Source organism: Electrophorus electricus, chromosome 23 (genome assembly GCF_013358815.1).
Source record: "Electrophorus electricus isolate fEleEle1 chromosome 23, fEleEle1.pri, whole genome shotgun sequence".
NCBI classification, from domain to species: Eukaryota; Metazoa; Chordata; class Actinopteri; order Gymnotiformes; family Gymnotidae; genus Electrophorus; species Electrophorus electricus.
Genome location: NC_049557.1, coordinates 3,201,658 through 3,229,093, shown reverse-complemented (window position 1 = coordinate 3,229,093; position 27,436 = coordinate 3,201,658). Strand labels below are relative to the sequence as shown.

Sequence of the window (27,436 nt, the reverse complement as noted above, 5' to 3'; positions counted from 1 at the left end):
ATGTAGATACTAAGCATATATCATATGTTTGGGGCATGAAATAAAGATCTGTTGTATTTAACAACTAATGGGGGATATGTGTAAATCTGACGACCACGAACGGTGCACAAGAGAAATGAATTTCATAAAACGTTTATTTCATTCAAGACCATTAACAAAAGTATAGAGGAGAACATGTGGTTCAACAGTAACCCACTGATCTCCAGAGAAGGTTCATAACAGTAATATTCTGATTTTCAGTAAGAAGCACAGCAAAGTCTCTATCCACAAAATAATTGAAATCCTGATCTTTGAGATTTCAGATGGAACCTTGTGTTTTATATTCCACTTTCATTTCTCACATTACACAACTTGGTTTTATTCTGGATTTTGAACCTCCCACTAAGTAAAACGCACACGTTACATATAGGATCATTTATCCACGCTTATTTGGGATGCAGACCAGTTTAATTCTACTTGGAGGGAAAAGGGGGGGGCAGGGGGTTAAAAAAAAAAGAAAGAGACACCCTAAAACTGTTGGTATATTTTGGTGACCAGCTGTGGATAGAGTATACATCTATTGTCATTTGTTTCATTTATAGACTTTAGGCACCTTAATCTTACTTTATTTTACTTATTAGCAGACAGTTTAAATAGAATAAAAAAAAAAAAAATTAAAAAAAAGATGAAAGTAAGAAAAATACGGTGTGCAAAGGAAGAAAGGGGCAGAGTGTAAAAGGACTGCAGGACGCTAGATGCCATTAGGAATTCTGCACCTGAAACAAAGGTAACGGAGTTTGGGAAACCAAGGCTGGGGGGGAAAAACCTTTCAAAACGCATACAGAATTAACGGAACCAAATCAAACTTGATTGGAAAAAAAAAAAAAAAAAAAATCAAACAAATCAAATCAGTTACACAAACATCACACACAGAAGCAGTCTTAGTCTACAACACGGCGTTGTTTCAGACCCGAGTGGCTTGGAAATGTGCATTGAACGAATGAGCAGTAAAAGAAAAGAAAAAAAAAAAAAAAAAGGGGGGGGGGTGACCCACAGGACAAAACATTTCATGAAATGAACCAAATTAATAGATCAACCACCTGAAAGAGTGAAGGACTCAATCTGGAAGAGACATACTTGACATGGTGAGTGGGTTTGCACTGAGAGGACAGAAAGAACCAAAGTTATCCCAAATTATCCAAATGGCTCACTCCCACTTCCGCGGGGAAGATAGGTGGAGACAAAAGGAGCAGGCACAGAATTCCAGACATTTCCACTTTGCTCTGAGGTTGGAACAGATTAACCACCTCGCAGTCGCCATGCCTGACTTCCATAGGCAGGGCTGGACCACAAAACGGGTTTTTTCCAACATGGTCTTCAACACGTTCCATTCTCATACCTTTTTTTTTTTTGTTTGTTTTTTTTAAATACTCGATACGTAACTCACACGGAACATACACATACACACAACCAGGGAATTCGCATCGATGACAAGCTCGCAATCACCACACTAACATGAAAAGGTCAGACGAGATGAGTGGACTCTTTTGGAAGGGATTCTGGGACAGGGAGGTGGTGTGTACATGCTGATTGGTGTATGGGTGGGTAAGTGGGTGTGCCTAGGTGTGACTCCATGTGTCTTATTGGTGTTTAACAGTGCAAAACCCATCCCCGTCCTTTAGGCTTGATTGCTTCTGTTCTCTGAGGTGCTGTAGTCATTGCAGAGAGGGAGGAGCAGCAGACAGTAGTCAGTCAATCACGCCAGCCTGGCGAGGCTTCCTCTCCATATTGAAGCCCTTGGAGGAAGGCAAGCAAACCACCCTCAGTTGACCAAACACGTTAAAAACAAAGCTGATCTCTCTGGGGAACACGAATTCACGTACTGAAGGCAAGCCTACTTTTTAAATGCTTTCGGTGCTTAAATGTTTGAAACAAAGTTAAGACACGGGTAGGCCGAAACGAAGGGAATTTAAGGCAAGTTTACCTTTGAGTTATCCGGGCCCCGTGGTTGTCTAATGATAACCAGACGAGGGGCACTAGCGTCATCCAAGGTGATGCTTTTCAAGCGATTCACCAGCCGGTCAGGTCGAGGCGTTGCCACCGGTTTAGGACACTCGCTGCAATGGACACACACACACACACACACACACCTATTGAGCTCAGAAACAGACACCAGCTAAAAGCAATATTATTGCATTCTTCTGCAGTTAAGAGGTGTTTTTTACAGCCACAATATGCAGACATACTCTCACTCCCAGGTACAGCAGAGATGGCCTTGAATTCAAACTGGGTCCAGGGACATTAAAGCACATGACCTGTTGTGGCAGTGTTGAACAGAGACACGCATGTCCGCACCTGACTCTGCGCACGTTGCAGGCACTGCACTTGCCCGTGCGCTGGTTCAGGATGACCGAGAACTCCACCTCGTCACCGGCCTGAAGCTCCAGGCCGTCCTGCACCTCCTTCATGTGGAAGAACAGCTTCTTGCTCTCACCCACCTCGTACGTGATGAAGCCGAACTGGAGAATGCAGAATCGAGGCGGACAGTTAGGCGGTAGGACCGGGGCACGGCTGCTCGCGCGCAGAGACGTGTGGGTTCTTCAGCAGTCGGGACTGCCCGTGTGTGCAGCGGACCAGCCACGTGGCCACCATGTTGCGTTACCTGGTCTTTCACGCACTCCACCAGTGCGCGGCGCTGTGGGACGACGTTGCAGGCCATTCTCTGCCCGGTCTGAACCACCGTGCACAGCTGGAACTTCACTAGCTCCCCTTTCTGCAGGCAGTCGCTTTTATTGGCCATGCCCACAATGCCAAACGGGTAACACTGCCCCCTACTGGAGCCTGGTAGGGTCAGGCCAACAGGGTACAAAGAAGAATCAAAACCCACATATGTACTGGATATACAGGCCATCCTGCTTGTTGGCTTAGACATTTTCCTGACACTAGCAAGCACTACTTGTGTGCAGTCAGTCGTAAATAACTACAGTAAGTAAGCAGCAAATATGCAGGACTTGCAGTGGGACGGCACAAAGTAACGCGCATTTGAAGCCGGGGCTGCTCACCTTCTTCTGTGACCTCAATCAGGCCCTGGTACTCGGTCTGAGAGGGATCCACGCTCCGCAGGGGCCTCACCACCTTCCCCAAAGACACAGCACTGCTAACGTCCTCTCCCACGCCATTCACTGGAAACGCACACAGATGTCCCCTCAGGAACATGACCTGATCCGTTCGCATCAAAACGTCGGCGGGCCAACTATGAACCAGCCATACCAGGTGGAACTTTTGTGACCTTCTCTGCACTGACTTTATTCCCCTTCCCTTTAGATAAGGTGTACTCCACGGTATCGCCCAGGTCCAGACTGTCCACACCACCGCACATCTCACTGCACATGTACACACACACAGTTAATAAAAGGACAACCCACCAAACCTGGCGTTAGAAAATAAGAACAGAGACAGATGACGGGACAACTGCAGGCAAACTGCTCCCAGGAGACCTGCGCCGGGCCCCGCGTCACCTGTAATGGAAGAAGATCTCCTGGTCGTGGTTTGCGGTCTCGATGAAGCCAAAGTTGTCCTTCAGAGTGGCTATGAAGCCCAGGAGCCTCTTGGTGTTGGTGGTGCGGTTGAGGATCTTGATGGAGACGGCACTCTGCTGGCCGGTCCTCTTCACCTCGCTGATGGCAAACTCTACCTGCAAAGGGTTGTGTCGGAAAATACACTCGCTTTCAGTTATGGAAATCTTTAATCCCTATGCTCAGACAGAGATGCCACTGAACAGCAACATAATGCTTCGTTTCTCAGTGTCCTGAAAAACAAAATACCGAATACAGTACTGACAGGAAAGGGGCCTGCAAAAGGTCTATATAAAAAACAAAAACAAAAAAAAAACCCATCAGGTCTTAGAAACCATGCCAAGGCTAAACGGGAAATCAAAATGTTAGCAGAGACACGAAGATACTGTACAGTACCTTGTCTCCTTGTTGAGGGAGTACTCCTGCCTCCAGGTCTTTGATGTAATACGGCACGGTCAGCTTCACCCCACAGTCCTCATATGCGATCACACCTTCTTCTGCATCCTGCACACACATACCCCCCATGTTTGGTCAAAACTCCAGACGTGGACCGGTGCCTGAAAATCAGCAGCAGTCATGCAGCAGATTCCAAACCAAAAATGACAAAAGGAGCACACTGGATGCCCAAAGCTTACGGATTGCACACCGTAGGAAAAGCAAAAGTTACCACCAGACAAGCAGAGCGACCACTCTGGGCTTGCTGAAAGTGTGCGCTAATTAGTGCTAGTCAGGCTTCAACGTGAACGCAACCCAAGTCAATGCATGACAACTATGAATTATTAGTATGGATATAAATCAAAAGCACAAACGCAAATCGAGTGTTTCGTTTCGAGAGGACCTCAGGAAATAAATGAACTACTTGGTCAGTAGCAACATGTGTAGTAGTGTGTGTGTGTGTGTAAAAGTGAGGATGTGATCACCAGACTAAGTGCACTGGTAAGCACTGGCTTTACTATTAGCTATCTAGGCTCTTGGTGTCAGAGGCTGCTGTGGCAATAACCAATCACTTTGGCATCATGCTAGTGCTTGTCCAAACAAAGAAACCAAAATTTAAACTCAAATCTGACCTTCTCAACTTTAACCTTGAGAGACGGAAAGAAACAAATTAGTCACTTTCAAGAAGTAATCGTCTTCGAAAGGTCACAGCGACTACACATGAAAATAAGGTCTACAGGACATACGCAAGAGGTAGACCTGCACGGTTTAATGGAAATCGCATTAAGTGCCTTCACAGGTAAACAAAATAGCAGGGAAAAGTGACGGGAAAAGTTCTGTCGATGTTTTATGAGACGCCTGCACGTCTGAAGCATAGCATGCAGGAAACTGAAGCCTACCTTTTCTTTTTTCTAACGAAGAGCATGATTAGAAAAGGGACAAGGAAAAGGGAAGAAAAAGATTAGAGTGAAGGAAAAGAAGAATACAACCAACAAAGTCCTCACAGCTGCCTAAAGGAAAAACAAACAAACCTCAGAGTGCCCAAAAGCTACCATGAGCCTTGCTGTTGAACAAGAGACTTGCGCAGCGGTTTGAGTGCCACGGGGGTGGGAGTGTGCAACATGCAGGCCCAGAGAACACCACATCTCCCTACCGCAGAACGAACCTGACCGGGCAAATACTGTGTATGAGGGAGTACTGAAGGAATCGCCTACCTTCTCTTTGGCCTTGCTGGGGCTGGCGCCGCTCTTGGTGGAAGACGCGCCTGCCGCTTCCTTATCTATCGTGCCCACAAAGCGCTGCTCGGACTGGGTGTGGAAGGACACCGTGCCCTTGGGCAGCTTCTTGATACGGACCGCGTGGTTCCTCTGGGCTGACAGCATGTCCTGGCGGGATGGAGGTGCGGGGTTAGAGCCGGCAATTAATAAGAGATATTAATATTAATGAGACTAACCAAGGTTAGTCATGGGAAGAGCACAGTCAATACCCAACACAGTGTATTAAGCCATCATTTGTTTTGAGGTCTCTGCTACACCAATACAGAAATTTGGCACCAATATCAGAAAACGTTAAAACATTTGTCCTTCGTCAACAAATGAACATTAAATTCGTTTTTTGGCAACCAGACAAAAATCTTGTTAAATATTTCACTGGTTTCTCTTTTTGGTTTGTCCTCATCTTTTCTGAACATCTTATCTTAGACCAAATTAGTCATGAAATGAATACACCTGAATCTGCCTTCCTTACCTGCATGGTGAGTGACAAAGCATCTTCCCTGACCTCAACCTGTCAAAACAACACTGCTGCTACATGAGCCACTCTACTGAGTGTGCGCTGAAAGACAAAAATCAGTTCATCTGAATTCTGAAAGCCCCTTCAACAGGAGGACAGCCACACCATGCTGAGTTAACACTTGCCTTCTGAAGAGACTTCACTTAAAATGTAGATGCTACTCATATAATAAATGCATGTACTTGACTAATGTCCTTCACTTATGTGCTCAAAACAGGGGCAAACAAAAAAAACTTGAACTCTTACTAAGCAGCTACCTTGAGGTACAGGAGTGTGACCGGAGGCCAAACACATAAGCAAAGTCTGACAGGAAAGGACAATGTAAAATCAAAAATATTTTTTAAAAACCCCCAAAAAACCATGGTGCCATCTCTGTCCTGTGACTCACAGGCACGACAGTGAACTCCACTTCATCCGAGATATGCAGTGGGCTCTCCTCCAGGACCTCACTGAAGTGGAAGAACATTCTAGCATCTCGGTCCACACACTTGATAAAGCCAAAGCCATCACGCATCGCAGCTATTACACCCTGGAGAATGATGGGATCCGAGAGAGAGAGGGGACCCACCCCCCCCAAAAAAGGGGGAGGGGAAAAAAAAAAAAAAGTTTTGTATTTTTGGGTTAATGGCAATACTCTACAACAAAAGACCAGTGTGCAGAAAACGGCTGAACTTGTGTTTCGCACCATTTCACGGGCCTCCTTGGTGAAGCGGAACGTGTCCGGCAGGACGTCGATGTTGGTGGCTCGCTCGAGCTTGTCCCGGCGGTCGGTGGAAATGTTGAACTGGACGTGGTCGCCTTCCAGGAGAGTCACTTTGGATTTGGTGTCTTTCTCCCCAAATAGAAGTTCCTTCTCGGTAAAGTTAATCCTGGCACAAATCCGTCCCGGCAGCGGGTCATTCTGTGCGAAAGGAAAAACACCTTCGACTCCAAACAGGACTCAAAACGGTGAACTGTGCCATGATCGACATGTGCCATTACTACTCCCACCCAATCCAGTCTGAACGACAACCACCACCAGGAAGCAAAAAGAGGAGGTGAAACTGGGAGTACCTGATTCTTGGTGGGAACCTTAGGGATGACCTTGGTAACGGTGCCCTCAAACTGCTCGATGCTGATGTCCTCAAATATAACAGTGCCCTGGGGGAGCAGACGCACGTCCGTAGCCACTTCCTTCCCCTGTGAGGAAAGAAAAGTTAGAAACAGCTGTCCTGTGAACCCAATGGATGAGCAGAGTTTGAAATACTCTCCATTAAGTAGCATCTTTTGTGGTCACAAAAAGAACGATACCGATTACTCATGTTTTTACAGAGCTGTGCATGTCAGAAACTTACATTTCTTTCTTTGATAGTGAACTCGACATCATCTCCAGCCTGTAGGGTCTCCAGGTCGCCCTTGAACTCGCTGTAGTGAAAGAAGATCTCCTTCACCACGTCCGCCCTCTCAATGAAACCAAATGCTTCCTGAGAGTGGATGACAACGCAGACCACAGCTTTAAAACGTGATGCTGCAGAACGAGACGAGCGGACTCCAAATACACCGCGCCATCAACGTAGAAACCTTCCAAAATCTCACCTTTGTGGCGCACACCACACCCTGACACCTCATCTGTTTCTTCTTCACCAACACTACATTACGGGCACTGACTGCTCCAGTGCTGAAAGACAACAAAGACCGTCCACGTCAGCCTACCAGAGGGCTGGAGCCACGGGCCGAGCCCACCGTCACCCCTGTCTTCAACACCACCCTTCAGAGTGGTCGGTGCTGGCCAAACTAAAGCACTGTACTGAACTTGAGAGCCAAAGGAATGCAACTCACTGCTTGTTGGTCTCCATGTAGAAACTGACTTTGTCTCCTGTGTCCAGGTGGATGTTGCCCTCCACATCATCAGGGGTGTAGGTGAGATAAAACACCTCCTGTGAGACAAATTCGAGTAGAAACGTCAGGCCACTTCCACCGTTGCTCCCTTTAGGGATAATACTCCACTGACGGATGCAAGTGGCATTAAATGTTTGCTGTGTGACTGAATGTCCTTTCAACTCTGCGAGACCTTGGACGGTGAAGACTAGTTCCAAATGATGTGTAGGCCCCGGCATGTAAGGGTACTTTGTTGCAGGATGTTACACGTGGAGGCAATATGCAGACTGCTGGCTGGAGCGAGAGACAGCGGGTGGCGGGTATATGAGAGTAGGAGACAGGTGCCAGGGGATTTGTAGCCAAGTCTGCCACATCTTTGCTGGTGGAATTTGGTTTTTGAGGCCATAGGCCAAGTTACCGTCATGTCTAGAATAGCAAATCTAGACCGGAGACTGCACCAACAGTGCCAGCAGGGCTGGGTATGGCCTTAGTCACCAGGGAAGCCAGAATGGATCTGCTGTGTTAGGAAGCGTCTAGTGGTGTAGTGGCTGATCGCCGTTTAAAAGAACTTGGAGGGTGGTGGGTCTGGGACGGCCTGGACGCGTTAACTCCTCAAAACACAGGCAAAGGAAGGTGCCTGCCTGCTGATCCCTGTGAAGAGCTTAGTGGGTTCTTAGGGGTTTATTTTGAGAGAAGTGAGTGGCCTGGGCCACATGCCAAACCCTAACGGTTTATGATGTTAATGATGCACTGTTTAATTGAAAAGTATTTAAACTACTGGAACACAAGGCAACAGCAGAGGCAAAGAGCTACAAGTAGAGTCAGAAGCGTGCCGTACCCCGTTCCTCTCGTAACACACGCTGCCGGTGGGGACCTGGCTGGGTGCAGACTTCCCATCCAGCTGGCAGGAGATGGCCGACACCACCTGAAGAGTGGCATTGCCCACAGACATGGAGTTAGACATGGCTCTGGTCAGCATTACAACGCAAGTAGCATGCCATTCATTTAAACAATTAAAGGAGAAATTTAGTTCAAATAAATCAACCACCCAATAATCTTGTAACACCACAAAAACAAACAAACAAAACCAACCACATGGCACAGACATTCAAGCCCATTCTGAACTCACAAAAAAAAGGAAATTCATTAATTTCTATTACTCAATGTAAGATCTGATAACTTTAAAAAAAGATGACAAACATCCCCAGACGAGTGAGCTTAAAATGAGCCTGAAAACCCCCTACCTTAGCAGGAAAAAACAGACAGATGGAGACAAACAAACGAACAAAGACAAGGACATTGATGAGACAAGGACAAACAGACAACCAAGAGAAATGTGTTTCCTTAACTGGATGAATATAACCATGCAGCACAGTAAATGGAGAGGCGTGCAAGTCAGGCCCCACCTGCCCAGAGATTCGCTCTTCGGGCAACACCTCTGCCTTGATCTTTACCAGCTTCACAGCAATTGGCTTGCCCGTGCGCCTGTCAGAGGACACCTCAAACTCCACATCGTCTGAGGGAGGGACAAATGTCAGTGAGACGTGCCATTTTAGACAATAACAGTCAGAAACACCACGCAGTGACGGGCCTCAGGCTACGCCACCATCCAGTTTCAGTCGACATGGCATCCTTACAGAGACGAGGCTAGGCTCCGCCCCCAAAACGGGAGCCTTGCTACTCATCCGCACGCCTGCTGAGACACACATGCACGCTCCGCTCCTCCCGCCAACGTCATCCAACGCCGACCCACTTCCCCCCCACCCCCACCCCTCACCTCCAATCTTGAGCTCCTGCAGGTTTCCGTTGTATTGCGAGCAGTGGAAGAAGAGGCGGGCTTGCCTCTCCGAGCACTGGATGAAACCGTAGGAGGCGAGCAGCTTCTCCACCACGCCCGTCTCCCGCAGGCCTGCGCCCGTGCCGTTGGCGAAGCCGTTGCTGTGTAGCAGGCTCGGGTCGAAACTCATCTGCACGGGGAAGAGAGACGAGCGGGGAGTGAAGGGTGGCCCACATGCGCAACGTTTTGTGTGTAGCTTGGGGAAGCGCTTATATACACACAAGTGAAAAATGATACAGGAATGAGACGGTATCGCTGGACAGCGTACAACGTGTGTTTGGCATGTGTATTAGGTTTTGGGTACAACTGCCCAAGAGTTTCAAGTGAAATAGGGAAATTCTGCTGTCACTAACACAGCAAACATGTTTTTAGTGTAACTTTCCTGTACTGGGGTTCTAACAAAATGATCATACTCACAGACCTGGTTAAAGCCTCAGCCAGAATTCTCTCACTCACTCAGCACACAACATCATAAACAACATATTAGCGACTTCTAGTCGTTTCGGCAAGAGCCACTGTTGAAATCCATCATGAATTCAAGGGGCTCCCTGACCAACAAACAGGAAAATCCATCCATGTTCGTGCACATACAGAATCTAAAAGGAGCATGGTTTTATTACTCCAGCGGGAGACATGAATTTATGAACAAGCATTGGGGGGAAAAAAAAAATCTGGCAATCAAACCAATTTAACACAGACAGCCCGAGTAACTTTCTCCAGATTCCTCAAACTCAGGCGTGCCACTGCTTGTGCGTACCAAGGTGACACTCAAACTGCACCAATTTCAAAGCATGCGGTTAGCTCCAACGGAGTTCCACACCAGTTAGTCTGGAAGGGCACCACTTACGGATCTCTGGTACAAAGGAGTACGCTTATGCTTCTTCCCTCCTGCTGCACGAGAGGCGTGGCAGGAGACGGAGGCGGAACGGGGGATTGGCTGACTGATGGAAGAGGGGGCGGGGGCAGCAGCAGGGGAAGCAGGGGCATTGGCCTGTGCCCTTTCCATCTTCAACTGAGGGCTTAGGGCTAAAGGGCACTGAGAGAAAAGGTGTAAAAGGGATTCAATATAAACTCCACTAACCATTAAAAAAAAAATGCATTAGCACAAACAAATGAATCCCTTTACATGGCAACAGTGTCATGAACATTAAATCTTCCAGTGTAAGAAAAACAATCTCAATAACATAAAAGACCGAAAAAGATCTTAAGCATCGGTCAAATACTTCCAAAATTGGCTTGGCACAGATGTGTCTAGAACCCGTTACACCCATGCCAAACACAGGGAGGATCTGAAGCCTCTGAGATGATCAGCGCGCCATAGTCGTTGGAATGTTTCGACTTCCCTTCGATATGGCCAAAATTGTGCTACACTTAAAACGTGTTCCCGAAAGGCACTTTTGCAACGACGCGTGAGCGTATGCATCAGTTTACAACAACAGCTGCTTTGACGTAAACGCACAGGCAATCCACATGCAGAGATGCGCTGCTTTTGGAAACTGAAGAGTCGGATAGAATAACAGAAGGGCCATCGTGGCAAAGCAGAGTAATGGCGCCTGGAGATTATTTAATTGTACTTCTTATTCTATCCGGGATTTCTGTTCACACCAAGGGAAGTCAAGTATAAAAGAAACGACTGGAGGCGGTGGAGGCCTGAGGTGGTGCTGCTACGTAACGCAGTAATGGCAAATGGTGGGTTACGTGAGAAGGGCGCAGGGGGACCAGCCTCGACCATTGGGTCATTCTGCAGCAAACTCTGAAATAGATTCTCTGCGGGCCATATTGAGAGTTAAATCCAATGCCCCAGGCAACAGAATGAAGTTAAATGCCCACTGGGAGCCAAAGGAAACGGTGCAGTGCCATGTGCCTGAACGTATTTCGCGGTCCTGAAGATCTCCATTTGATGCCAAATGTGCATTTCCTAAACGCCAGAACATTCGAGAACCACGCAGGGCGCCATCGTGGAGTGGCGCGCCTGGGGATTCGACACCTAAATGCCAACATCAAGTACAATATACAACATGCGTTACAGAGTTCTAACATCAGTGAAATGGTACGCTAATTGTAACCAGTCAGCCCAAGGACGGAAAAGCTGGTTCTCCCAGTGGTGAAGGGAAAAGAAAGATTGTAACAAGCAGCAATTGAGCCAACATCAAAATTCAAAAAGTGAAAGGGAGAAAAACAAAAACTAATGAACAACTGAACGCTTTCCATTACGAAAAATGACCGGACCACTTCGTGCGTCACTGACTGCTATTAAATCTGCTAGCATCCAACTTGTCAGTAGCCAGTGGTGTTGGTGAGTGAAAAAACAGCCAACCAACTCACAGCCACCTACAGACAACGTCCTTGGTCCTTGCCTGCCACCTCTCTGACCGCCTCTGAGCCGAAGCTAGTCTCTGAGCCCGGTGACTGGGTAGTGTGGTCATGGAAAGGTTAAGCTGGACAGATCACAAGAGGGACGGAGGTGGGGTGTTTGATGGAAGGACGAGGAGGAGTGCGGTGAGCAGACGGGCGGCACTTACGGATCGGCCGTACGGAGAGAGGCTGAGCCCGACAGGGGAGGTGCTGCTCAGGTCAGCGCTAACAAACGCAGCAGGAGGCGACGCAGGCAACGTAAACTCTACAAAGCCTTTCCAGGGACTGCCCATTATATCGCCCATACAACCCTGACCAAACGTTACCACACTGGGGTCAGCCTGGATTAAAACTACTTCTTTTTGAGGTTTCTTATTCCCCGATTTTTCCGCCTGTTTGCAGATTTGCCTTTTTACATACAAATTTGGTTTTCCTCCCCACCCCCCTCCCCCGAGGCTGACACCTCTGGATTTCTGCAAAAGGTAAAGAGAACAAGAGGAAGGGAGGTGGGAGAAACTCGAAAACAAAAGAGTGGGGTGTGGGAGAAAGAAAAAGACAAGAAGAGCCAGTGAGAAGAGCGACACAGTCAGGAGTAAAACTGAGGGGAAGGACATTAAAGGCTCGTGTCAGGGTAGGACCGGCACAAGCAGGCCAAGCACGCACGGTGCGGCTAGGAGATCGCAGCGAACCCCTGTCAATTCTTCTTTTAACCAGACAGGAAAACCTTAGGTTCAACGTGTAGTACTGTCCGGCTTGAAGACTTTTTAGATGCAAGTCAGGGTTTTAATGCAAAGGAAAGAAACGAAACGAATCGCATCGCGTCAAGCGCAAATATGTTGTGGCGCAAACGTGGGCTTACTGCTTTGTTTAACCTCAGATATAAAAAGCAACCTTCAGCTCTGCTGCTAGCGGTTTTGCTTCCAAGAACAAAACATGTGGGCATTTACATTTATGGCTATAAATTAAAGCAGATCATTGATTTTCCATCAAGGCATAGATGCACTGCATAAAATGATTCATTTCAGTTGCATCAAAGGAGAGAAAACCGAGAGCAGTCAAATATTTAACGACAAAAGGACAGATACAAGGGGCATTAACAATTTCTGCATTTTCTTATGTAGACGGAAAATTGCGATAAAAGTAACCCAATAGTCCATCTTACTATCTTGATTACTTTAACCTGTGTTCTCTGGGAAGGATTTTAGAGTTCCTGTAAGAACTGTACATAAGGCAGCAACATTACTTATGTCTCAATAGCACGCCAGGTTTGATATACTGGCCACTTTTATCAACACTATACTGCACTGAGAGTAATGGCTGTCTGTAGGAGTGTTACAAGTTTAGTCAGTCATTATAAACATGTACGGTTATGATTCGATTTATGCTACGCTTTATTGAGCAGGTACCGTCAGTGCTACCAGAATACAGATCGATTTTAATTAAAATGACTACAATACTTTTCATACATTTTGCAAGTAGCTGACTGGATGCTGGCACATTGATTCCTCTTACCTTTTTAACCCATTTTTATTTCAAGTTAAATATTACACTTATATTTTCAAATCTTTTCAAGCCTGTGTGTCCTGTTATTAATACTTCATAAATGCTCCACCGTTGGCTGCGGTGCAGTAACTGCACTGCAAGATATGGCCTCCGATTCCCATCACAAATGTCCTGAAGTCTGAACCTTTTCACTGCTAGGAACACTACTCAAAATCAAGTCTGCAGCTACCTCTTGAATACAGTTGACAAATGATGATGAAAATTGACAAGATGATTTAAAAAAAAAAAAATAGACTGGAGCACCTACCTTGCGTAGATGTCCTGGAATGCCGTTAGGAGCTGGGCCCTCAAACCCTGAACCAATGTTTTATACTCTTTGTTCTTAAGCACGCACACACTCGCTTGCTTCAGATTTCTGGCACAAGTTCTACTAAAAAAAAAAAAATTAAAGAAAGAGGGGGGGGGGAAAAAGAAAAAAAAGACCACCCTAAAAGGGGAGGGATGAACAAAAAAAGGTGGGGGGGAGGGGGTAAAAAACCAAAAGGCAGGTATGGAGACACTTCTTCGGACAAGATGAACAGCGCAAGATGGGGGGGTGGACACGGGGGTGGGGGGGCAACTGAGAGAGAAGGTTAAACTAGCAGACAGCAGCCCTCGCCGCACCCTGGCGCAGTCAGAGGTGCGAGGAGGATGAGTAGGGCTTGGAGCAGCGTTGGGACGTGTGCTTTGTCAAAGCTGTTGAGTAGGCACAAACTTCTTGTCTCAGATCAGATGTCTTCTCCGTGAATGTCGACGGTCGCTCGCTTCGGTCCAAGTCGTTTCCCGTTCCTGTTTCCACGAGGTCTTTGGTTGCTTTGTTTGGTTGTTACGGTTCGCTCATTTGTTTCATTGCAGTGAAGGTCCGTCGCGTCTTCGGGGTCGTTGCACCATTGGGTTGTTCCTCGGGGGCGTTTCTTCAGTTTTCCTTGGTTTGTTTCTTCTGATTGATCTGAACTTGAAGTAGGAGTTTCAGGATGGTACAAAATCAATTCTTTTTCACTTCATACTGTTCAAAAGACAAAACGAAAAGGAATGCAAAGATTAAAACAACAGTTCGCATAGGCTTACGCAAACGGCCAGTTCTCCACATTAAGCCAAACCTTTAACAAACTTTAATGTTCATTGTTAAGTTATTTTAAACCTTTAACATCAGGAACCCCCTGCAATCAAACCCATATTATCTAGAATTCTCTTTCCTCCAGTCATCTACACTCCCTCCTCACAAAGTACGCACGATGCACCCCAACGTGCGTCCTCTACTTAAGCATGTGCTCTGTACAGGCAGTCGGATCCTGTTACCCCCATCGATAGTTAATCGCGGACAATCAATATTTAATCCTATCATGGACAGTTGTCACATATCAATCTGATAAAGCGAGAAAGGGAAAGAAAACCTGGAGCTTGCATTCACAAAAACACCAAGGAAAACAGATTAGGAGAAAGTCTCAAGCATGCTTTCCTCAAAGCAGGTGTTGGAAGACTTCTAAAAGACACAGTCACAAGTGTGTCAAGTACCAAAAGAAAGACTAAAGTCCTACTTCTTTTCTTCTACTCTGCTCCGCTCCATTAATTCTATGATGTGCTGCCCAGGAATTTGCGCGAGCAAATCAGTTCACAGTTGACGAGGGACAACATTATGTCTTTTGCTAACCTCTCAGTCCGTCACATCATTTACTATACTGCACACCGTCAGCGTCAGTGGTGAACATGCAGTGCACGTCACAAACGCACCGCATGTTGCATTTGCGGCAAAAACCTGTTGTAAGGAGAAAGTGACAACTAGAGCTTGTGCAGTCTAATTCCAGTTAGTGTTTGGGTGTAGCCACTCCAAAAACTAAACACCATACCCGTTTTTTTTTATTTTACAATTCTACAACCAATGACTAATCTTCTAATATGTAGCCTTAAATTAAGACAGGTCTTTACACTGCTTCATTCAAGCCACGTTTCCTTAATGTGACAAACTCACAGGCCTAAAAATACCATTTTCCTCAGCTGCCCAGTATCGCAAGGGCAGCTGCCTGAACGCTCCCCGTCCTGTGATCAACAAGTCTCGGCGCATACCTTTAGTTAGATGTGTATTTATGGAACACCAACCCATTGCATGTTTAATTCAAACAGACAACTGCCGTTAGGCCATCAGTCCTCCTCACATCCAGGAAAGGGTTCCAGTGAATGTTTTTGGGGGCAAGTCTTATCAGATATTAAAGCTGCATTGCACAAGGCCATCTTTAAAAAGCAGGGAGGCGAAAATAGTCGCAGTGTGTTGCAATGGTACCACACTGCCCTCTCATCGTTCAAAACAAGCCTGGCAAACGGGTCAAGTTCTATCCACGGTAGTGATGGGGCATTCTAAGAAGTGAGCACTTCAGTGGTTGCGATTTAAGAGGACGCCGACTCCAAAACGCGCACGGCATTTAATCACCGTCCTTTAAAAAATAAATAAATAAATAAATAAAATTAAAAAAAAAAAAAACACCACACATGCCCGGTTGGTCAGGTACTACTGAGAAAGCCAATAACTATAATGCATAGTTTTCAGAAAACAACTTTATAACGTGTTATGAGAACACTTTGCGCTTGTACAGTGCGTGCTTTTGAGCTGTAGATGACGCAGCCAAAACCAGTGCAATTCCCCAGATCGCCCACAGACACAACGTTACTTTTAGAGACTTGCTTCACGGCTGTAGACAACACTCCGTGCTTTAGACGCACGATCGGGTGAAATGGCGTCGGCTCCATACACAACATTTACACAACGTCCCGCATGAGCCTTACTCAACTTGCACATGGACTTGCAGCTTTGCTGTTGACCGTTTAGTATAATCCGTTTGAAAAGAAGCCTGCGAAGCACATTAACCTAGCTAGCACAGCCAAGCCAGCGAGAACCCCCCGCCGGACAAATCAGGTTGTGTTGGGTTCAAAGTCAGACGAGGTTGGTCTGAGGCAGAACCATCACCTGAAGAGGCACAGAAACGACAAACAGTCCAGCGCTCCCAAGACTCCACCAGCCTAGAGTTTAAGCAGCTAAAGAGCACAGTCCGGACAGTAACCTGCTTCTGTAGCACGTGTTGAATACGGTCCGGACCGGTGTCAAATTTGTAAACTAAAAACAGGTTATTTTAGTCACACAAACGCGCACAGCTAAGTGAAGGCAACTCAGAGGTCGCTAGCCAACTGGGCCGACCAGCTACAGTCACAGCGTGTTGGTCGGCCAGGTCGTCGACTGGGTCAGTTTTGAACGCCACAGGACGACATGACACGTGTGTAAAATCTGATACCTTTTGTGTCGTCGGGGGGTTTTAAACGTCAGCCGACGGCAGACAGGAATACCGTGCGATGTGTGAGCGGGTCCACCCGGCCATTACCCACAGACCTAGCCCAATAAAGACGCCTTAGCAGCGAGCTAATAAACCACGCTGGAGCAGCGAACACCTCAGCCAAGACAAAACCATGATATCAGGTTTACGTTAAAAAAAAAACCCGCAAAGCTTATTTACATTCATTCGTTGGTTTTAGGGGTTGGCGAGAACCATTTGTTTAAACTACGGCTCTGATTTAAACAGCTAGCTTAGCCAACCAAACGTTACCCGCTACGCCAGATCAAATGATGAGCGTTACCCCCACCCAGGCCTTTCCTCTTTAGCTAAAAGAACACATTAAATACGCCACCACGCTAGCCTAAGCGAACATATATAAAAAGTGTGTCGACGTATGTGTCCAGTTTATCGTCCTAGATCCCTGCAGCACGCACACAAACGGTAGAAATCTTACCCCAACAGCTTTCAGCACTGTCACCAGCGCCGCCATAAGCAGCACGGCACATTACGTAGTGAGAAGAAGGTGGACGCATCGCGATATTTCACGCGTGCACACGAGGTTTAACGAGACTCCTTTGTATTGGTATAAAAGGAACAAGGGAGCCATGCTTTGTAAGAACACCCAACTTGTATTTTTGTATTTCTGACGGCTTCTCCACCAGTTATGAATACGCTTGAACATATATTTGGAAATGTAGTTGTGATACTTTTGATACTTTATTGCTTATACTGGGTTCAAGTGAACATACTATGCATGTTTGTTCCACACACAAAATCACAATCCCACAATTTGTAAACTGTTACTTTTTATTAGAAAACAATAAATATCTTTACACAAGCTATTTTGGTACAGTATAAAGGGTACTTGTTGTAATAAAAAAGTAGTCATTTTTGTTGATCTCAGATCTCCAAGACAAAGCAATTATCAAGAATCAGCATAAACAACTAGTATCAATATAAGGCATCTTATATGGTATCTTTGTAATTCAAGGACCTTGGAAAAGCAAATCTGCTTTTATTCTGCTCCTGATTTGATCTTAGAGCTTCTGCCCTGGCACAAAAAGTACTCAGCTTGACTAGCATCTTCACGGGCATCTTTAAATGAGCCAGTAGAAGATCCAGCACCCCAACATCACCCAGTGGCTGGCCCAGTTCAGTTCTGACCATTTCTGAATGGTGTGACTGGCCATATAACCCTAAAAGGCAAGTAAAGACAAGTCTATGAGAGAAAGCAGAATGCCATTGTTTACACAGCATTTCTCAGTGTACCAGTATTACCCCATTTCCTTTCCTTAATTGCAATGCTGAAATAATAGGCCCGCAGACCTTATTTTGGTAAGCTATGCTGAACTGTAGAGTTTTGTGTTTGTTTTCACCCTAATAGCAAACAGTAACGAACAGCAAGATAGAACCTTGTCATCATCAGCATCTAGGTCGAAGAGAGAGCCAAGATACGTCAGGTGAAAAATGGACAATGCGCTGAAGAAGAGATTAATTCCGTACACCCACACAGCCTAGAGAAAATGCAGGCACGTGCTCGCGTGCGCACACACACACACACACACACACACACAAAACAAAAACAAAACAATGCAACCACTGATCATTTTCACTCCAAAGGCTCCAGCACACGGCACATGATCACGAAGCTGACAATTTGATCTAAGGATCGCGGTAACTCCGTAATCCCAAGCTTCAGTTTCCTAAAGGCTTTCTTCCTTTCCCCGCATCACACTGATGTCAGTGCTCCCACTCTTCCCATAATTATCCAGTTATCTGAACACGTCTACCTTTTTGTTTAGATGCGGGCAGTCGTTTGGGCAGCGCTTCGACAGTATGCAGGCGCTGAAGATGGCTGCCAGTTTCTTTCTAAGAACTGCAGGATGGCACAAAAAGCAGGCAGGTCAGAACATGAACACTCAGCATCAGAGTTGGGTGAGGGGGGCTGACTGGGGCCTTTTACCATGTTCCACGTAGGTGATGAAGCCCAATGACAACAACACGGCCCCTAGGTGGAAACTCAAGCCCTGCAGAAAAACACAAAATGTGTACAACACTTTAGGGTTGATGCCTTATACATTTTAGATAAAGCCAAGATTTTGTAGAGAGCTAAATTCCTGATTTTTTTTTATGTTTCCTGATTCTCCATTTTTAAAAAATTTCCAAATTACCGCAATCCGTAGTTCTTAAATTCGCCACTTGGTGGCTCTAGTTGCACATAGCAGTCTCATTTGAGACAAATCATGACTCACAATGCTTCCTTTGACTAACATCTACTTGCTTTCTTATAAATTAAGTGCTAAAATTATATCACATCAGTATTACAGCATTAAAAAGCGTTTCCAGTTACCTAAACACATAGGCCTTCTTTGATAAGGCATATGTACTTAGGTAACCAGAAATGATTTTTCATGGTTTATCAAACTTAGTTACTAAAACAATTCTTTAGCCCAAGCTCACATGTAGTAGAGCACTGGCCGTGTAGGTCACCAAGATAGCAGGAAACGTGCCAAGTTTGAGTGCACTCTTGAAGACATCTGTGCAAATCAAGACATGAAATGTACATTTCCAAAATGCCTCTTTCTAAAGCATCTATAAGAGTCAGAGTGGGCATATTAAAAGAGGGCCATGGATCACATATATTGAACAAGTGAATGAGAGGAAAGTATATTTCATGTATACAAATGCACTTGCATTTGTTCAGCCAGTGAGACATGGGCTGGTTCCAGGAAGTGACCACTTCTACCATGGATCTAGGCAGTTCAACATTGAGAGGCCTGGCCACTGTTATATCCCTGCAAATACAAAGATAACAAGGTCATTTTAACAGCAAAACCAACATCATACATCAGTAAAGGTGATATATCAGAAATGCAATGGCTATTTAAATTGGCCTTATGATTACTAATTATGATGAACCAATGTCAACCATTTCAAACATTACAGTAAACACTGTGAGAAGCCTTGGAGATTTGTAAGGGCACTCAGTTCATAAACTGAGGTATTGCCAGCACTCAACAGAAATGCATTTTATGGTGAGGGAGGTATGAGGTAGAAAGAGGTCATCTTGACGACTGACCATTTGAGGTTATCCTTGTCCTCAGAAAATCCAGCCCCACACATGACAATGGTCGTCTCACTCAGATAGCTAACAAAGTAGTTACTGAAGTGAAAGGACACCGCGTTCTCATAGGCGTGAAGCCATCTGACGATGAACAGGACACAACGTCAAAGTCAGACAAATGTCGCGCGTGGGTGTCCTCAAATCTTTAGGCAGCACCATGCATTTTCACCCGAACACGTGCACCGACCTGCGAGGTAACCCATCGGTGTAGAGGGGAATGAAGTACGGGAAGAGAAAGGGAGCGATGCAGGTGGAAACGACGAGGCAGAGCTGACTCTTCCCAAAGCTCAGCGCCACCTTCCCGAGCCAGGCAGGATTCTGTGAAGAAAGGGCCCCGACTCACCATCAGCAACATGGGCAGCCCTGCATGCGTCTCACGGGGCATGCAACATGCCCTGAAACAGCAGCACAGTTTTTTAAGAACGGCACAGATAGACGAGGGATTACCATTTTACGACCGTCAATGGCGTCTATGTAGCTGGTGAAGCTAATCCATGGACCAAAGATGATCGTTCCCACAAAGCAGATGTAGCCCAGAAACTCCGGCAGCGTAGGAAAGGAGGACACCACGCCTCTGTCGAGGTCAAAGGCCAGGGAGATGGCCTTCATGGCTACCACCATCTGAGAGCCTGAAATCACAAAACACAAAAAACCTTAACAAGAAGCATTGCGGAGCACGGGAAAAAGATGTGACTTCTTGAAACCTACTAAGTCCATTAGCACACGTCTTTTACCACTAACGCAGGTATCACGTACCCCTCATTTTATGCCAGGTTTCTGCATCTATCATATGCAGCTCTCTGTGAGAACAACAACAACAACAAAAAAGTTGGTCATCATAACCAGTGGACATTTCCCCTGCATTGAAATCAAAGATCATGAATTCACATTGGAAATGTTCTCCTACAACAGCAGATGTGTGGGCTTGGAAGTACAGACCCCATTAGCAAGTAGACGAGGATGGCAAGTGAGAGGAAGACCCCTCGGCTGCTTGACCTTCTACACAGGAAGAGGATGAGGAATGATAGAAGGGTAAGGGCGATCACCCACACCATGTGCAGCCCAAAGAACACGTAGAGTCCATAGATGCCCCCTGCCAGTGAGCACAGGTGCTTTACATGAGCAGGGAGACCTGTCAGTTAGAAACATACAGTTCGCTTATCTCATCAAGCCAAGCGCAGTCACATATGAACTGATTATGGGACATCAGAATGTCATCATCACAATAAATATTAATGTAACACAAGTATATGCTAATTTATGAAAGAGGTTTTACATATGAAATGATTTTGATATGTATGGGGAAAAAAACTGGACTGGATTGTCCAGTTATATCCTTATGGAGAGTGAAAGGTCCAGTGGAGGCACGGACTCACCGAGTCTGCAGACGATCCGGCCCAGCAGACAGACCAGCAGGAGTTGCCATACCTGCTCCAGACCTTGTTGGACTGTGGGCACGATGCAGCCCTCTGCAAGAAACTGCAGGAACTCCTGCCTCCCAAACGCCTCCATGGCAACCCCAACAGAAGGCTGTGCAGTCCCGACAGGGCCTAAGAAGACAAGATGGAACAGACGCAGAGTTTGTGTTTACCATTTGTAGAACATTTAATGCGAGGTCTGCAGCAACTCATATACACTATGTCAATAAAACATATTGTTTATTTTGTGTTTTTTCAGATCAAACACATATATTCCACACATACATTCTTTGTATTCAGTCTTTTGTGTAAAACCAAGTATTACAAACCTTGTTAACCCAAAAAGTCTTTCCTTACATAGCGCTAGTTATTTAGACTTTGTAGGATTTCTCTGACGTATTTCACGAAGTTAGTAAACCTAGGCTCAGTCACCTCTAAATATATTAGCTGAGTGATTTTTACGCCGTATTCAACACAGGAATTCCTTTGCAGTCGGCTGCTTATTAAACTTTTGTTGTGGTTGAGCGAGTCACGTGTATCGTAACGAAACGACGTCGATTGTAAAGCGTTGGCATTTCGTCCTCCAGCATGAGGAGACCGATCCAAGCGCTCCTCCATGTTCCAGTGCTGGATCTGCACGGATCCAGGCGCTCCTCCATGTTCCAGTGCTGGATCTGTGTCCATGTGGATCTGCACGGATCTAAAGCGCTCCTCTTACCACACTTACACCCGGAAGCGAATGGAAATTATTCAAGCTTCAGATACGTTATCTGCGCTCGAATGTCCTCGAATGCCTGCCAACATCTGTTTGCTGCAGAGCGACAGAAAATGTAATAAATGTAATAAAGCATGCCGGCTCGACCTACCTCGAGTCAGTTCAGGCGTCGCCGAAACTGGCCCGTGCAGCCGCTAGGTGTCGGAATGGCGCGCGCTTCTGCGTAGGGATGCAGGGGCTTCATGATCCACACAGATTTATATATGAATCGACCTTTAGCTTCTGTGCGCGGTCTAGCGGCAATGTTTACCGTTATGGCCATCAAATGCACCACTCTGTGAGCTTCGTTTAGCTCTGGGTCTCTTGCTTGGTGAATTTCTCACAAAGGGACCTGGCGCTGAATGGAAGTCAAAGGAATCGCATATTACTGGACGCGATTCCCCCAGAAGTGAGGTCTTTATCCGGGGACTTTAATATTCAGCCATTGCCTACGTGTTTGCATTTGCCGTAGTTTTGTTTGTACACACACGCAGCCGTAGTAAATTATCACCGACGTTGTGTTGTGCTGCATACCCAGAGAGATGTCTTTTGGGAATAACTCCATTCTTGTTATGTAGTACAGTGTGGTATGTCACAAAAGCCATTGCATTTCTATGCAGCTGGGTGCATTCTGCCTCTCCCATTTAGTTGATGATATGTATATATAACATGTAAGTATATATTCATAACTTCACTGTTTACAGTGGCATTTTGATGCAGAAAGCTTCCTGTGAGGAAGCAGCAGCACAAGGTAAATCTCAGAGATAGGGTGAAGCAGTGCGACGTGGCATTCCAATGTGGGATACGGTGACACTTGTTTCCATGGTAATTGTTCATATGACATTGCAAGATCTATCTATATTTAGTCACCGTGCTGAGTGACAGTGCTACTGTCTCTCATACTCTGGAAGTTGTATTATCTGCAGGAACTAACATATAAAAACACATTGACCGGATGCAATTTAACTGTTTGATCAATGCAATTTTTGATTCAGGTGCTTTTGCAAGAAAAATAGCCCATGCTTCTCCTTATGTAACTCTGTGGACCTATATAAAAAACTAATTGTTCTAGTTGTGCTAAAGGCTGATATCTAAGATAATAAATTCTATATGGAAATTCCATGTAATGCAGACCTACTCGAATCTACATGAAATGGCGCGATCGGTTGGAAACATCCATATTCAGTATGCGGTTTCTACTGGAATCTCCCCTTTGGTTAGTGTCGCTTCGCCAGTCCTCTGCAGTGACACTTGCTCCTAGCATGGCTTCACCATTGCGTTGCAGAGGCCAAATTACACTATTGTCCGGCCTGACTCATTAGTCTCAGATCAGGCTTCTTATACGCCTGGGGTTTCCATCCCAGCAGCACGGGCCAACCCGCCCCTCCCCGCAGCGACACACATGAAACGGGCGCGGGCTGTGATGAATGAGGCCCGAGCTCTCTCCGCCACCCCACCCATCCACACGTTCGACATGCTTAGCTCAGCGCTAATGGTAACCACTCATGCACAGATTCGTAAAATATTAATTACGATTGAGGGTGGCGTGTCACCGAGGAGTGTTCACAGCATACAAATGTGCGGTGGAGATCTCTCTTCGACTGCGGGTAATTAGAGAGCGTGCTCCTGCTGTCCTTGCGGAGACGACGTGGATGACGGCCCCCGGCAAGCTGGTGATGGGTCTTCTTGCCTCACTGCAAGGAGGTCGAGGTACCCTATGTACGACCCAGTATCTGCAGGAGAAAAAACGAACGATATCTGTGGGTGAAAATCTTAGCCGACCTGAGTGGGATAATAATATACATGTTGTAGCTCTGACCATGCAAAGGTAGAGCGGGTGCCTATCCTAAAAAACTATGAAACTCATCCAAATAAACATAATGAGACTGAATAACATAATAATAAATATCCTAGTTAGGTTTCAGTTGGTAAAGTGGTTTGCAATTCCTATGATTTGTTATATATTCCTATCATAGGTGTCAAACCTATCAAACGACATAGGTAATGTTTTTTTTAAATGATTTGCCTAATGTTGTATCCTATACCCGATAGCGCCCCGCAGGCGGGAAATAAGCGACAACCTGTCCCTCAGGCCACGGTGCCACAATTACGCATTCGTTTGCCCACCTGCCTCCCCCATCCTCATCTCTCCTTCTTCTCCATTGGACAGCCCCCCTCTGCCTCTTTGATTCTGGCCCTTTCCCCAAACGCTCTGGTATAGATCTTTATTTTGTCTCCGTCACTCTCTTGCACACAGTCTGCCAATTGGGCTGCATTTAATTGGCAGACATAAGGAACTGCTGTCAATATGCACAAATTCCCCACTTAGAATTCTCCATATGCCGTGGGAGAACTGGCAGTAAAGTGCACTGTCTCTGTCGTGCAAGCTGGTGACCTCTTGAAAGATCTTCCTCCATCCTGACTGACCACTTCCTGGGTCATAAATCACACTGGAGGACGTATCTCGGGGTATCGAGTTATGTGTGGGCCACTGTGGGACTAATATGTTCTAGGAGTTTGCACAGAAATGCAGGATATTGGTGTTGGAAAATGACTGAGTGCTCTTTCATTTTGATGAATAAAAAGTCAATGCAGATATGCATATACTGGCCGTGCCTATCAGTCCAGAAAATCAATTAGATATGTCTGTGCTGATTTTTTGAAATTCGTCTATTTCCTCATTTACTTCACATTTGTTTTTCTATCACAGAGTCATGTATCCCATCTAACGTGTGAATTGAATGCAAAATCCAATCCTTTTCACATTGGCATTCACTATTTGTTTGGCTTGTTAAATTTACCACCAGGTGCCTGGATAAATGCTTGCTGTTTAGCTGGAGAGCTCGGCTGCTCAAAGCCTATTGCCTCTATCCCACCCCTCCGCCCCTCTGCTAGATAGAGCAAAAAATCCCAGTTATTTTATCATTTGAATTGCTCCCTGTCGTTTTCCATGGGGCAAATGTTCTCCTTGCTGGCAAACGTGAAAAATTTGCATTAGCTAATGAATGTTCCTCAGCAACGTGTCCTTCTCTCTCAAACAAACAAAAGCTTTTAGAAATGGCTTCCCCAAGTTTTAAAACGCGAAAACAAAAACGACCCCCGACCTTCAATCAGAATGTGAATCGTCACGTATCAGGTTTTTGGGGCCTTCAAGATAATTGTCTTAGGGCACAGTAGCAAAAGCCACATTTTACATTATGCATGTGTGATAAAAGCGGGTCCGTGCATTACCCAAGCAGTAGACTAATATCTGCTGCCTTTCACTCCGGGCCATAAAGAAAAATATGAAGCAATTGGTCAATTTGTCAAAGTTTTGCGCGGTATTCTTCCACTTTAGGTAATTGGAAATGGAGGCCAGGCATCTCCTTTCTGGCCTTGGGGACTTAATCCATAACCCCGCACGTGTTTCACTCTGTGCCGTCTACTTTCATCTGGAGAGCCCACACTCGTCAACCCCCTGGTCACCCCACTCTGATCCGTCAGTAGTTGCCGTCTCTCCGAGCTCATCCGAGAGCGAGTGCTACAGGCGCTTCTGCGTTCGCCCCTGTAATTGCTTGTCAAATCTCACGGTGTCAGAAGCTTCTTGGCGGCGTTTATTAAGGATCCCCAGTGAACATGCGCCCTGCTCTTGTGACCCCTCTCTCCCTACCTTTCTCTCTCCTTCTGTCCTTCTCTCTCTCTCTCTTTCCCCACCCCCTTCCATTCCTGCTATCCGTCTTTCGCTCTGCTACTGCTCAAGTGAGGATTGGGCCAGAGGAAAATAACACAGCTTTGACTAATGGAAGCTGGATAAGCTCTGAAAGGCTGCAAGCTAGAGAGTAAATATACTGTATGTGCGCGTGTGCATTTCGGCGTGTCTGCGCGTGTCTGCGCGCGCGTGCGTTTGTGTGTGCGCGCGCGTCTGCGCGCGCGTGCGTTTGTGTGCGCGCGCATGTGTGTGCGTGTGCATGTTGCGCCTTCTCGGTGACTCAGTGAAAGACACGCGCTCTTAGGTGCCTTAAGGGACCATTTTCACGAGCGCTGAATTTAGATGCACAAGCCCCACGCCGAATATGAAAGCAATCGAGCTGAACACGATTGCATCTCTTATGCATGAAGGCTCCTTAGAACACAAAGACTCAAACAAAGTTCATACAAAGCGCTCAAGGTCGCGGCGAGGTCGAGCGAACAGACAGTAAACAAAACAACAGCAAAAAAAAAAAACGCCTCAGGCTCGGGGCGAGGCAGAGAGGACATCTGTAACATATGCTCTCTTCCCCTCTGCTCCTCTCCGGGTTCCCGCGTGCACGCTGCCGCTCCCATGAAGCAATAAATTAGTAATGAGCCTATTGTTAAAATTCATGTTGGCCTCCCCGTGCGCCACAGTCACTCTAGAACTCCAAGCCCGTTAATACAGCTGCTTCTGCCGCCAATTACACTTTATTCAAGGTGCACAGAGGTCCTCAAGGAAGGCCCGCGGAAACACAGCCGAGGCCGCCACCGTGGGGAGACTCGCTGGGAGGGTGGGGTGGGGTGGGGTGTACCCGCACACGTCTCAACCGCTTGCCACGATTGGCCCATCCTCCTCTGTCTCCAGTTCGTCACGTCGTTCGGCTCTGGGGGACTGACGGCGGCACGCTGCGGTGAGCGCCTTTGCCAGACAGCGCGCCAAGCTCTGTGCTGGCCACCTGTGTCCACCGGCCTAATCGCACCTTTTCAAAGCAGGCAAACCCCTACCTGACCTGTCTTCTCGTACCAGTGTCTGCCTTTTCCCACAGCACATCAGAGGTATCGCGGGAGCGGGTGCCGGCAGGGACGCAACCTCAGCGGCGTAACACATCCATGTTTCCAGGAACAAAGGGACATACAGAGCCATATTGGAGGAATATAATATGCTACAAGTTGGTGAAATGGAGAGGCAAAGTCATGTGTCTGCATGACTGCACTAAAACCTTGCAGGGGAGCGCTATTGTGAATTTCTCTTCGCTGAAACCTGCAGTCAGGTTATGGGCCTCACCAACGCCAACACTGCTCTGTGGGCAGAGAGAAGGAGAGGGGGTTAGCTTTAGCCTACTGAACTAACTAGTCATCCAGACCTGCCAAATCACTTTTTTACACGCATAAAAAAGTACACACATAGCATGTATGTGCGTGCGTGCGCACGCGTGTGTGTGTCTGTGTGTGTGTTTGTGTGCACGTATGCATGTTTGTTCATGAGCTGGTGTTTAGTGTCCTCTTGGCATATGTTTTATTCATGGTAGTGGTGATACAATACTGGCTTGTAATGTTCTCCCAAAATACCACAGTAACAGCACAGTGTGAATCAGGCAGTTGCTTTTTGATTCATTAGTGGTACATACAGATATGCATATATTACCAGCACATGCCAGCACATCACATCAATTATCATTTAAACCTATCGCACGATTCTTTGTTTTGATGCCAAGGGGACCACATGCATTTATTAAGA

At 46.3% G+C, this 27,436-nt stretch overlaps 2 protein-coding genes across 11 annotated transcripts; both read right to left on the bottom strand.

Annotated features, from left to right (window-relative positions):
• Positions 1–116: 116 nt before the first annotated feature.
• On the bottom strand, positions 117–17,205 carry csde1 (cold shock domain containing E1, RNA-binding). 7 transcript variants are annotated; one of them, XM_027029679.2, is made up of 23 exons: positions 17,146–17,205; positions 13,640–14,377; positions 10,322–10,510; positions 9,415–9,604; positions 8,987–9,153; positions 8,476–8,562; positions 7,599–7,696; positions 7,356–7,437; positions 7,115–7,243; positions 6,834–6,959; positions 6,466–6,681; positions 6,169–6,309; positions 5,204–5,374; positions 4,889–4,900; positions 4,622–4,636; positions 3,951–4,058; positions 3,498–3,673; positions 3,250–3,362; positions 3,042–3,161; positions 2,642–2,820; positions 2,335–2,498; positions 1,964–2,096; positions 117–1,775 (listed from the first exon to the last, which is right to left on the bottom strand). In XM_027029679.2, the coding sequence occupies exons 3-23, from the start codon at positions 10,478–10,480 to the stop codon at positions 1,728–1,730; spliced, it is 2,634 nt and encodes an 877-aa protein (XP_026885480.1). In that variant the 5' UTR covers positions 10,481–10,510; positions 13,640–14,377; positions 17,146–17,205; the 3' UTR covers positions 117–1,727. The 7 variants fall into 7 exon arrangements, with proteins under 7 accessions (XP_026885480.1, XP_026885484.1, XP_026885483.1 ...); XM_027029683.2 differs by lacking the exon at positions 4,622–4,636; XM_027029682.2 differs by lacking the exon at positions 10,322–10,510.
• Positions 17,206–17,376: 171 nt separating this feature from the next.
• porcnl (porcupine O-acyltransferase like) lies at positions 17,377–23,541 on the bottom strand. Of its 4 annotated transcripts, none has more exons than XM_027029673.2 (13): positions 23,521–23,541; positions 21,192–21,365; positions 20,755–20,947; positions 20,572–20,615; positions 20,263–20,444; positions 20,003–20,133; positions 19,771–19,896; positions 19,386–19,486; positions 19,152–19,228; positions 18,655–18,718; positions 18,482–18,567; positions 18,104–18,205; positions 17,377–17,887 (listed from the first exon to the last, which is right to left on the bottom strand). In XM_027029673.2, the coding sequence occupies exons 2-13, from the start codon at positions 21,325–21,327 to the stop codon at positions 17,789–17,791; spliced, it is 1,341 nt and encodes a 446-aa protein (XP_026885474.2). In that variant the 5' UTR covers positions 21,328–21,365; positions 23,521–23,541; the 3' UTR covers positions 17,377–17,788. The 4 variants fall into 4 exon arrangements, with proteins under 4 accessions (XP_026885474.2, XP_026885472.2, XP_026885473.2 ...); XM_027029671.2 differs by lacking the exon at positions 23,521–23,541 and adding an exon at positions 22,100–22,133; XM_027029672.2 differs by lacking the exon at positions 23,521–23,541 and adding an exon at positions 21,563–21,892.
• Between the last annotated feature and the right edge of the window lie 3,895 nt (positions 23,542–27,436).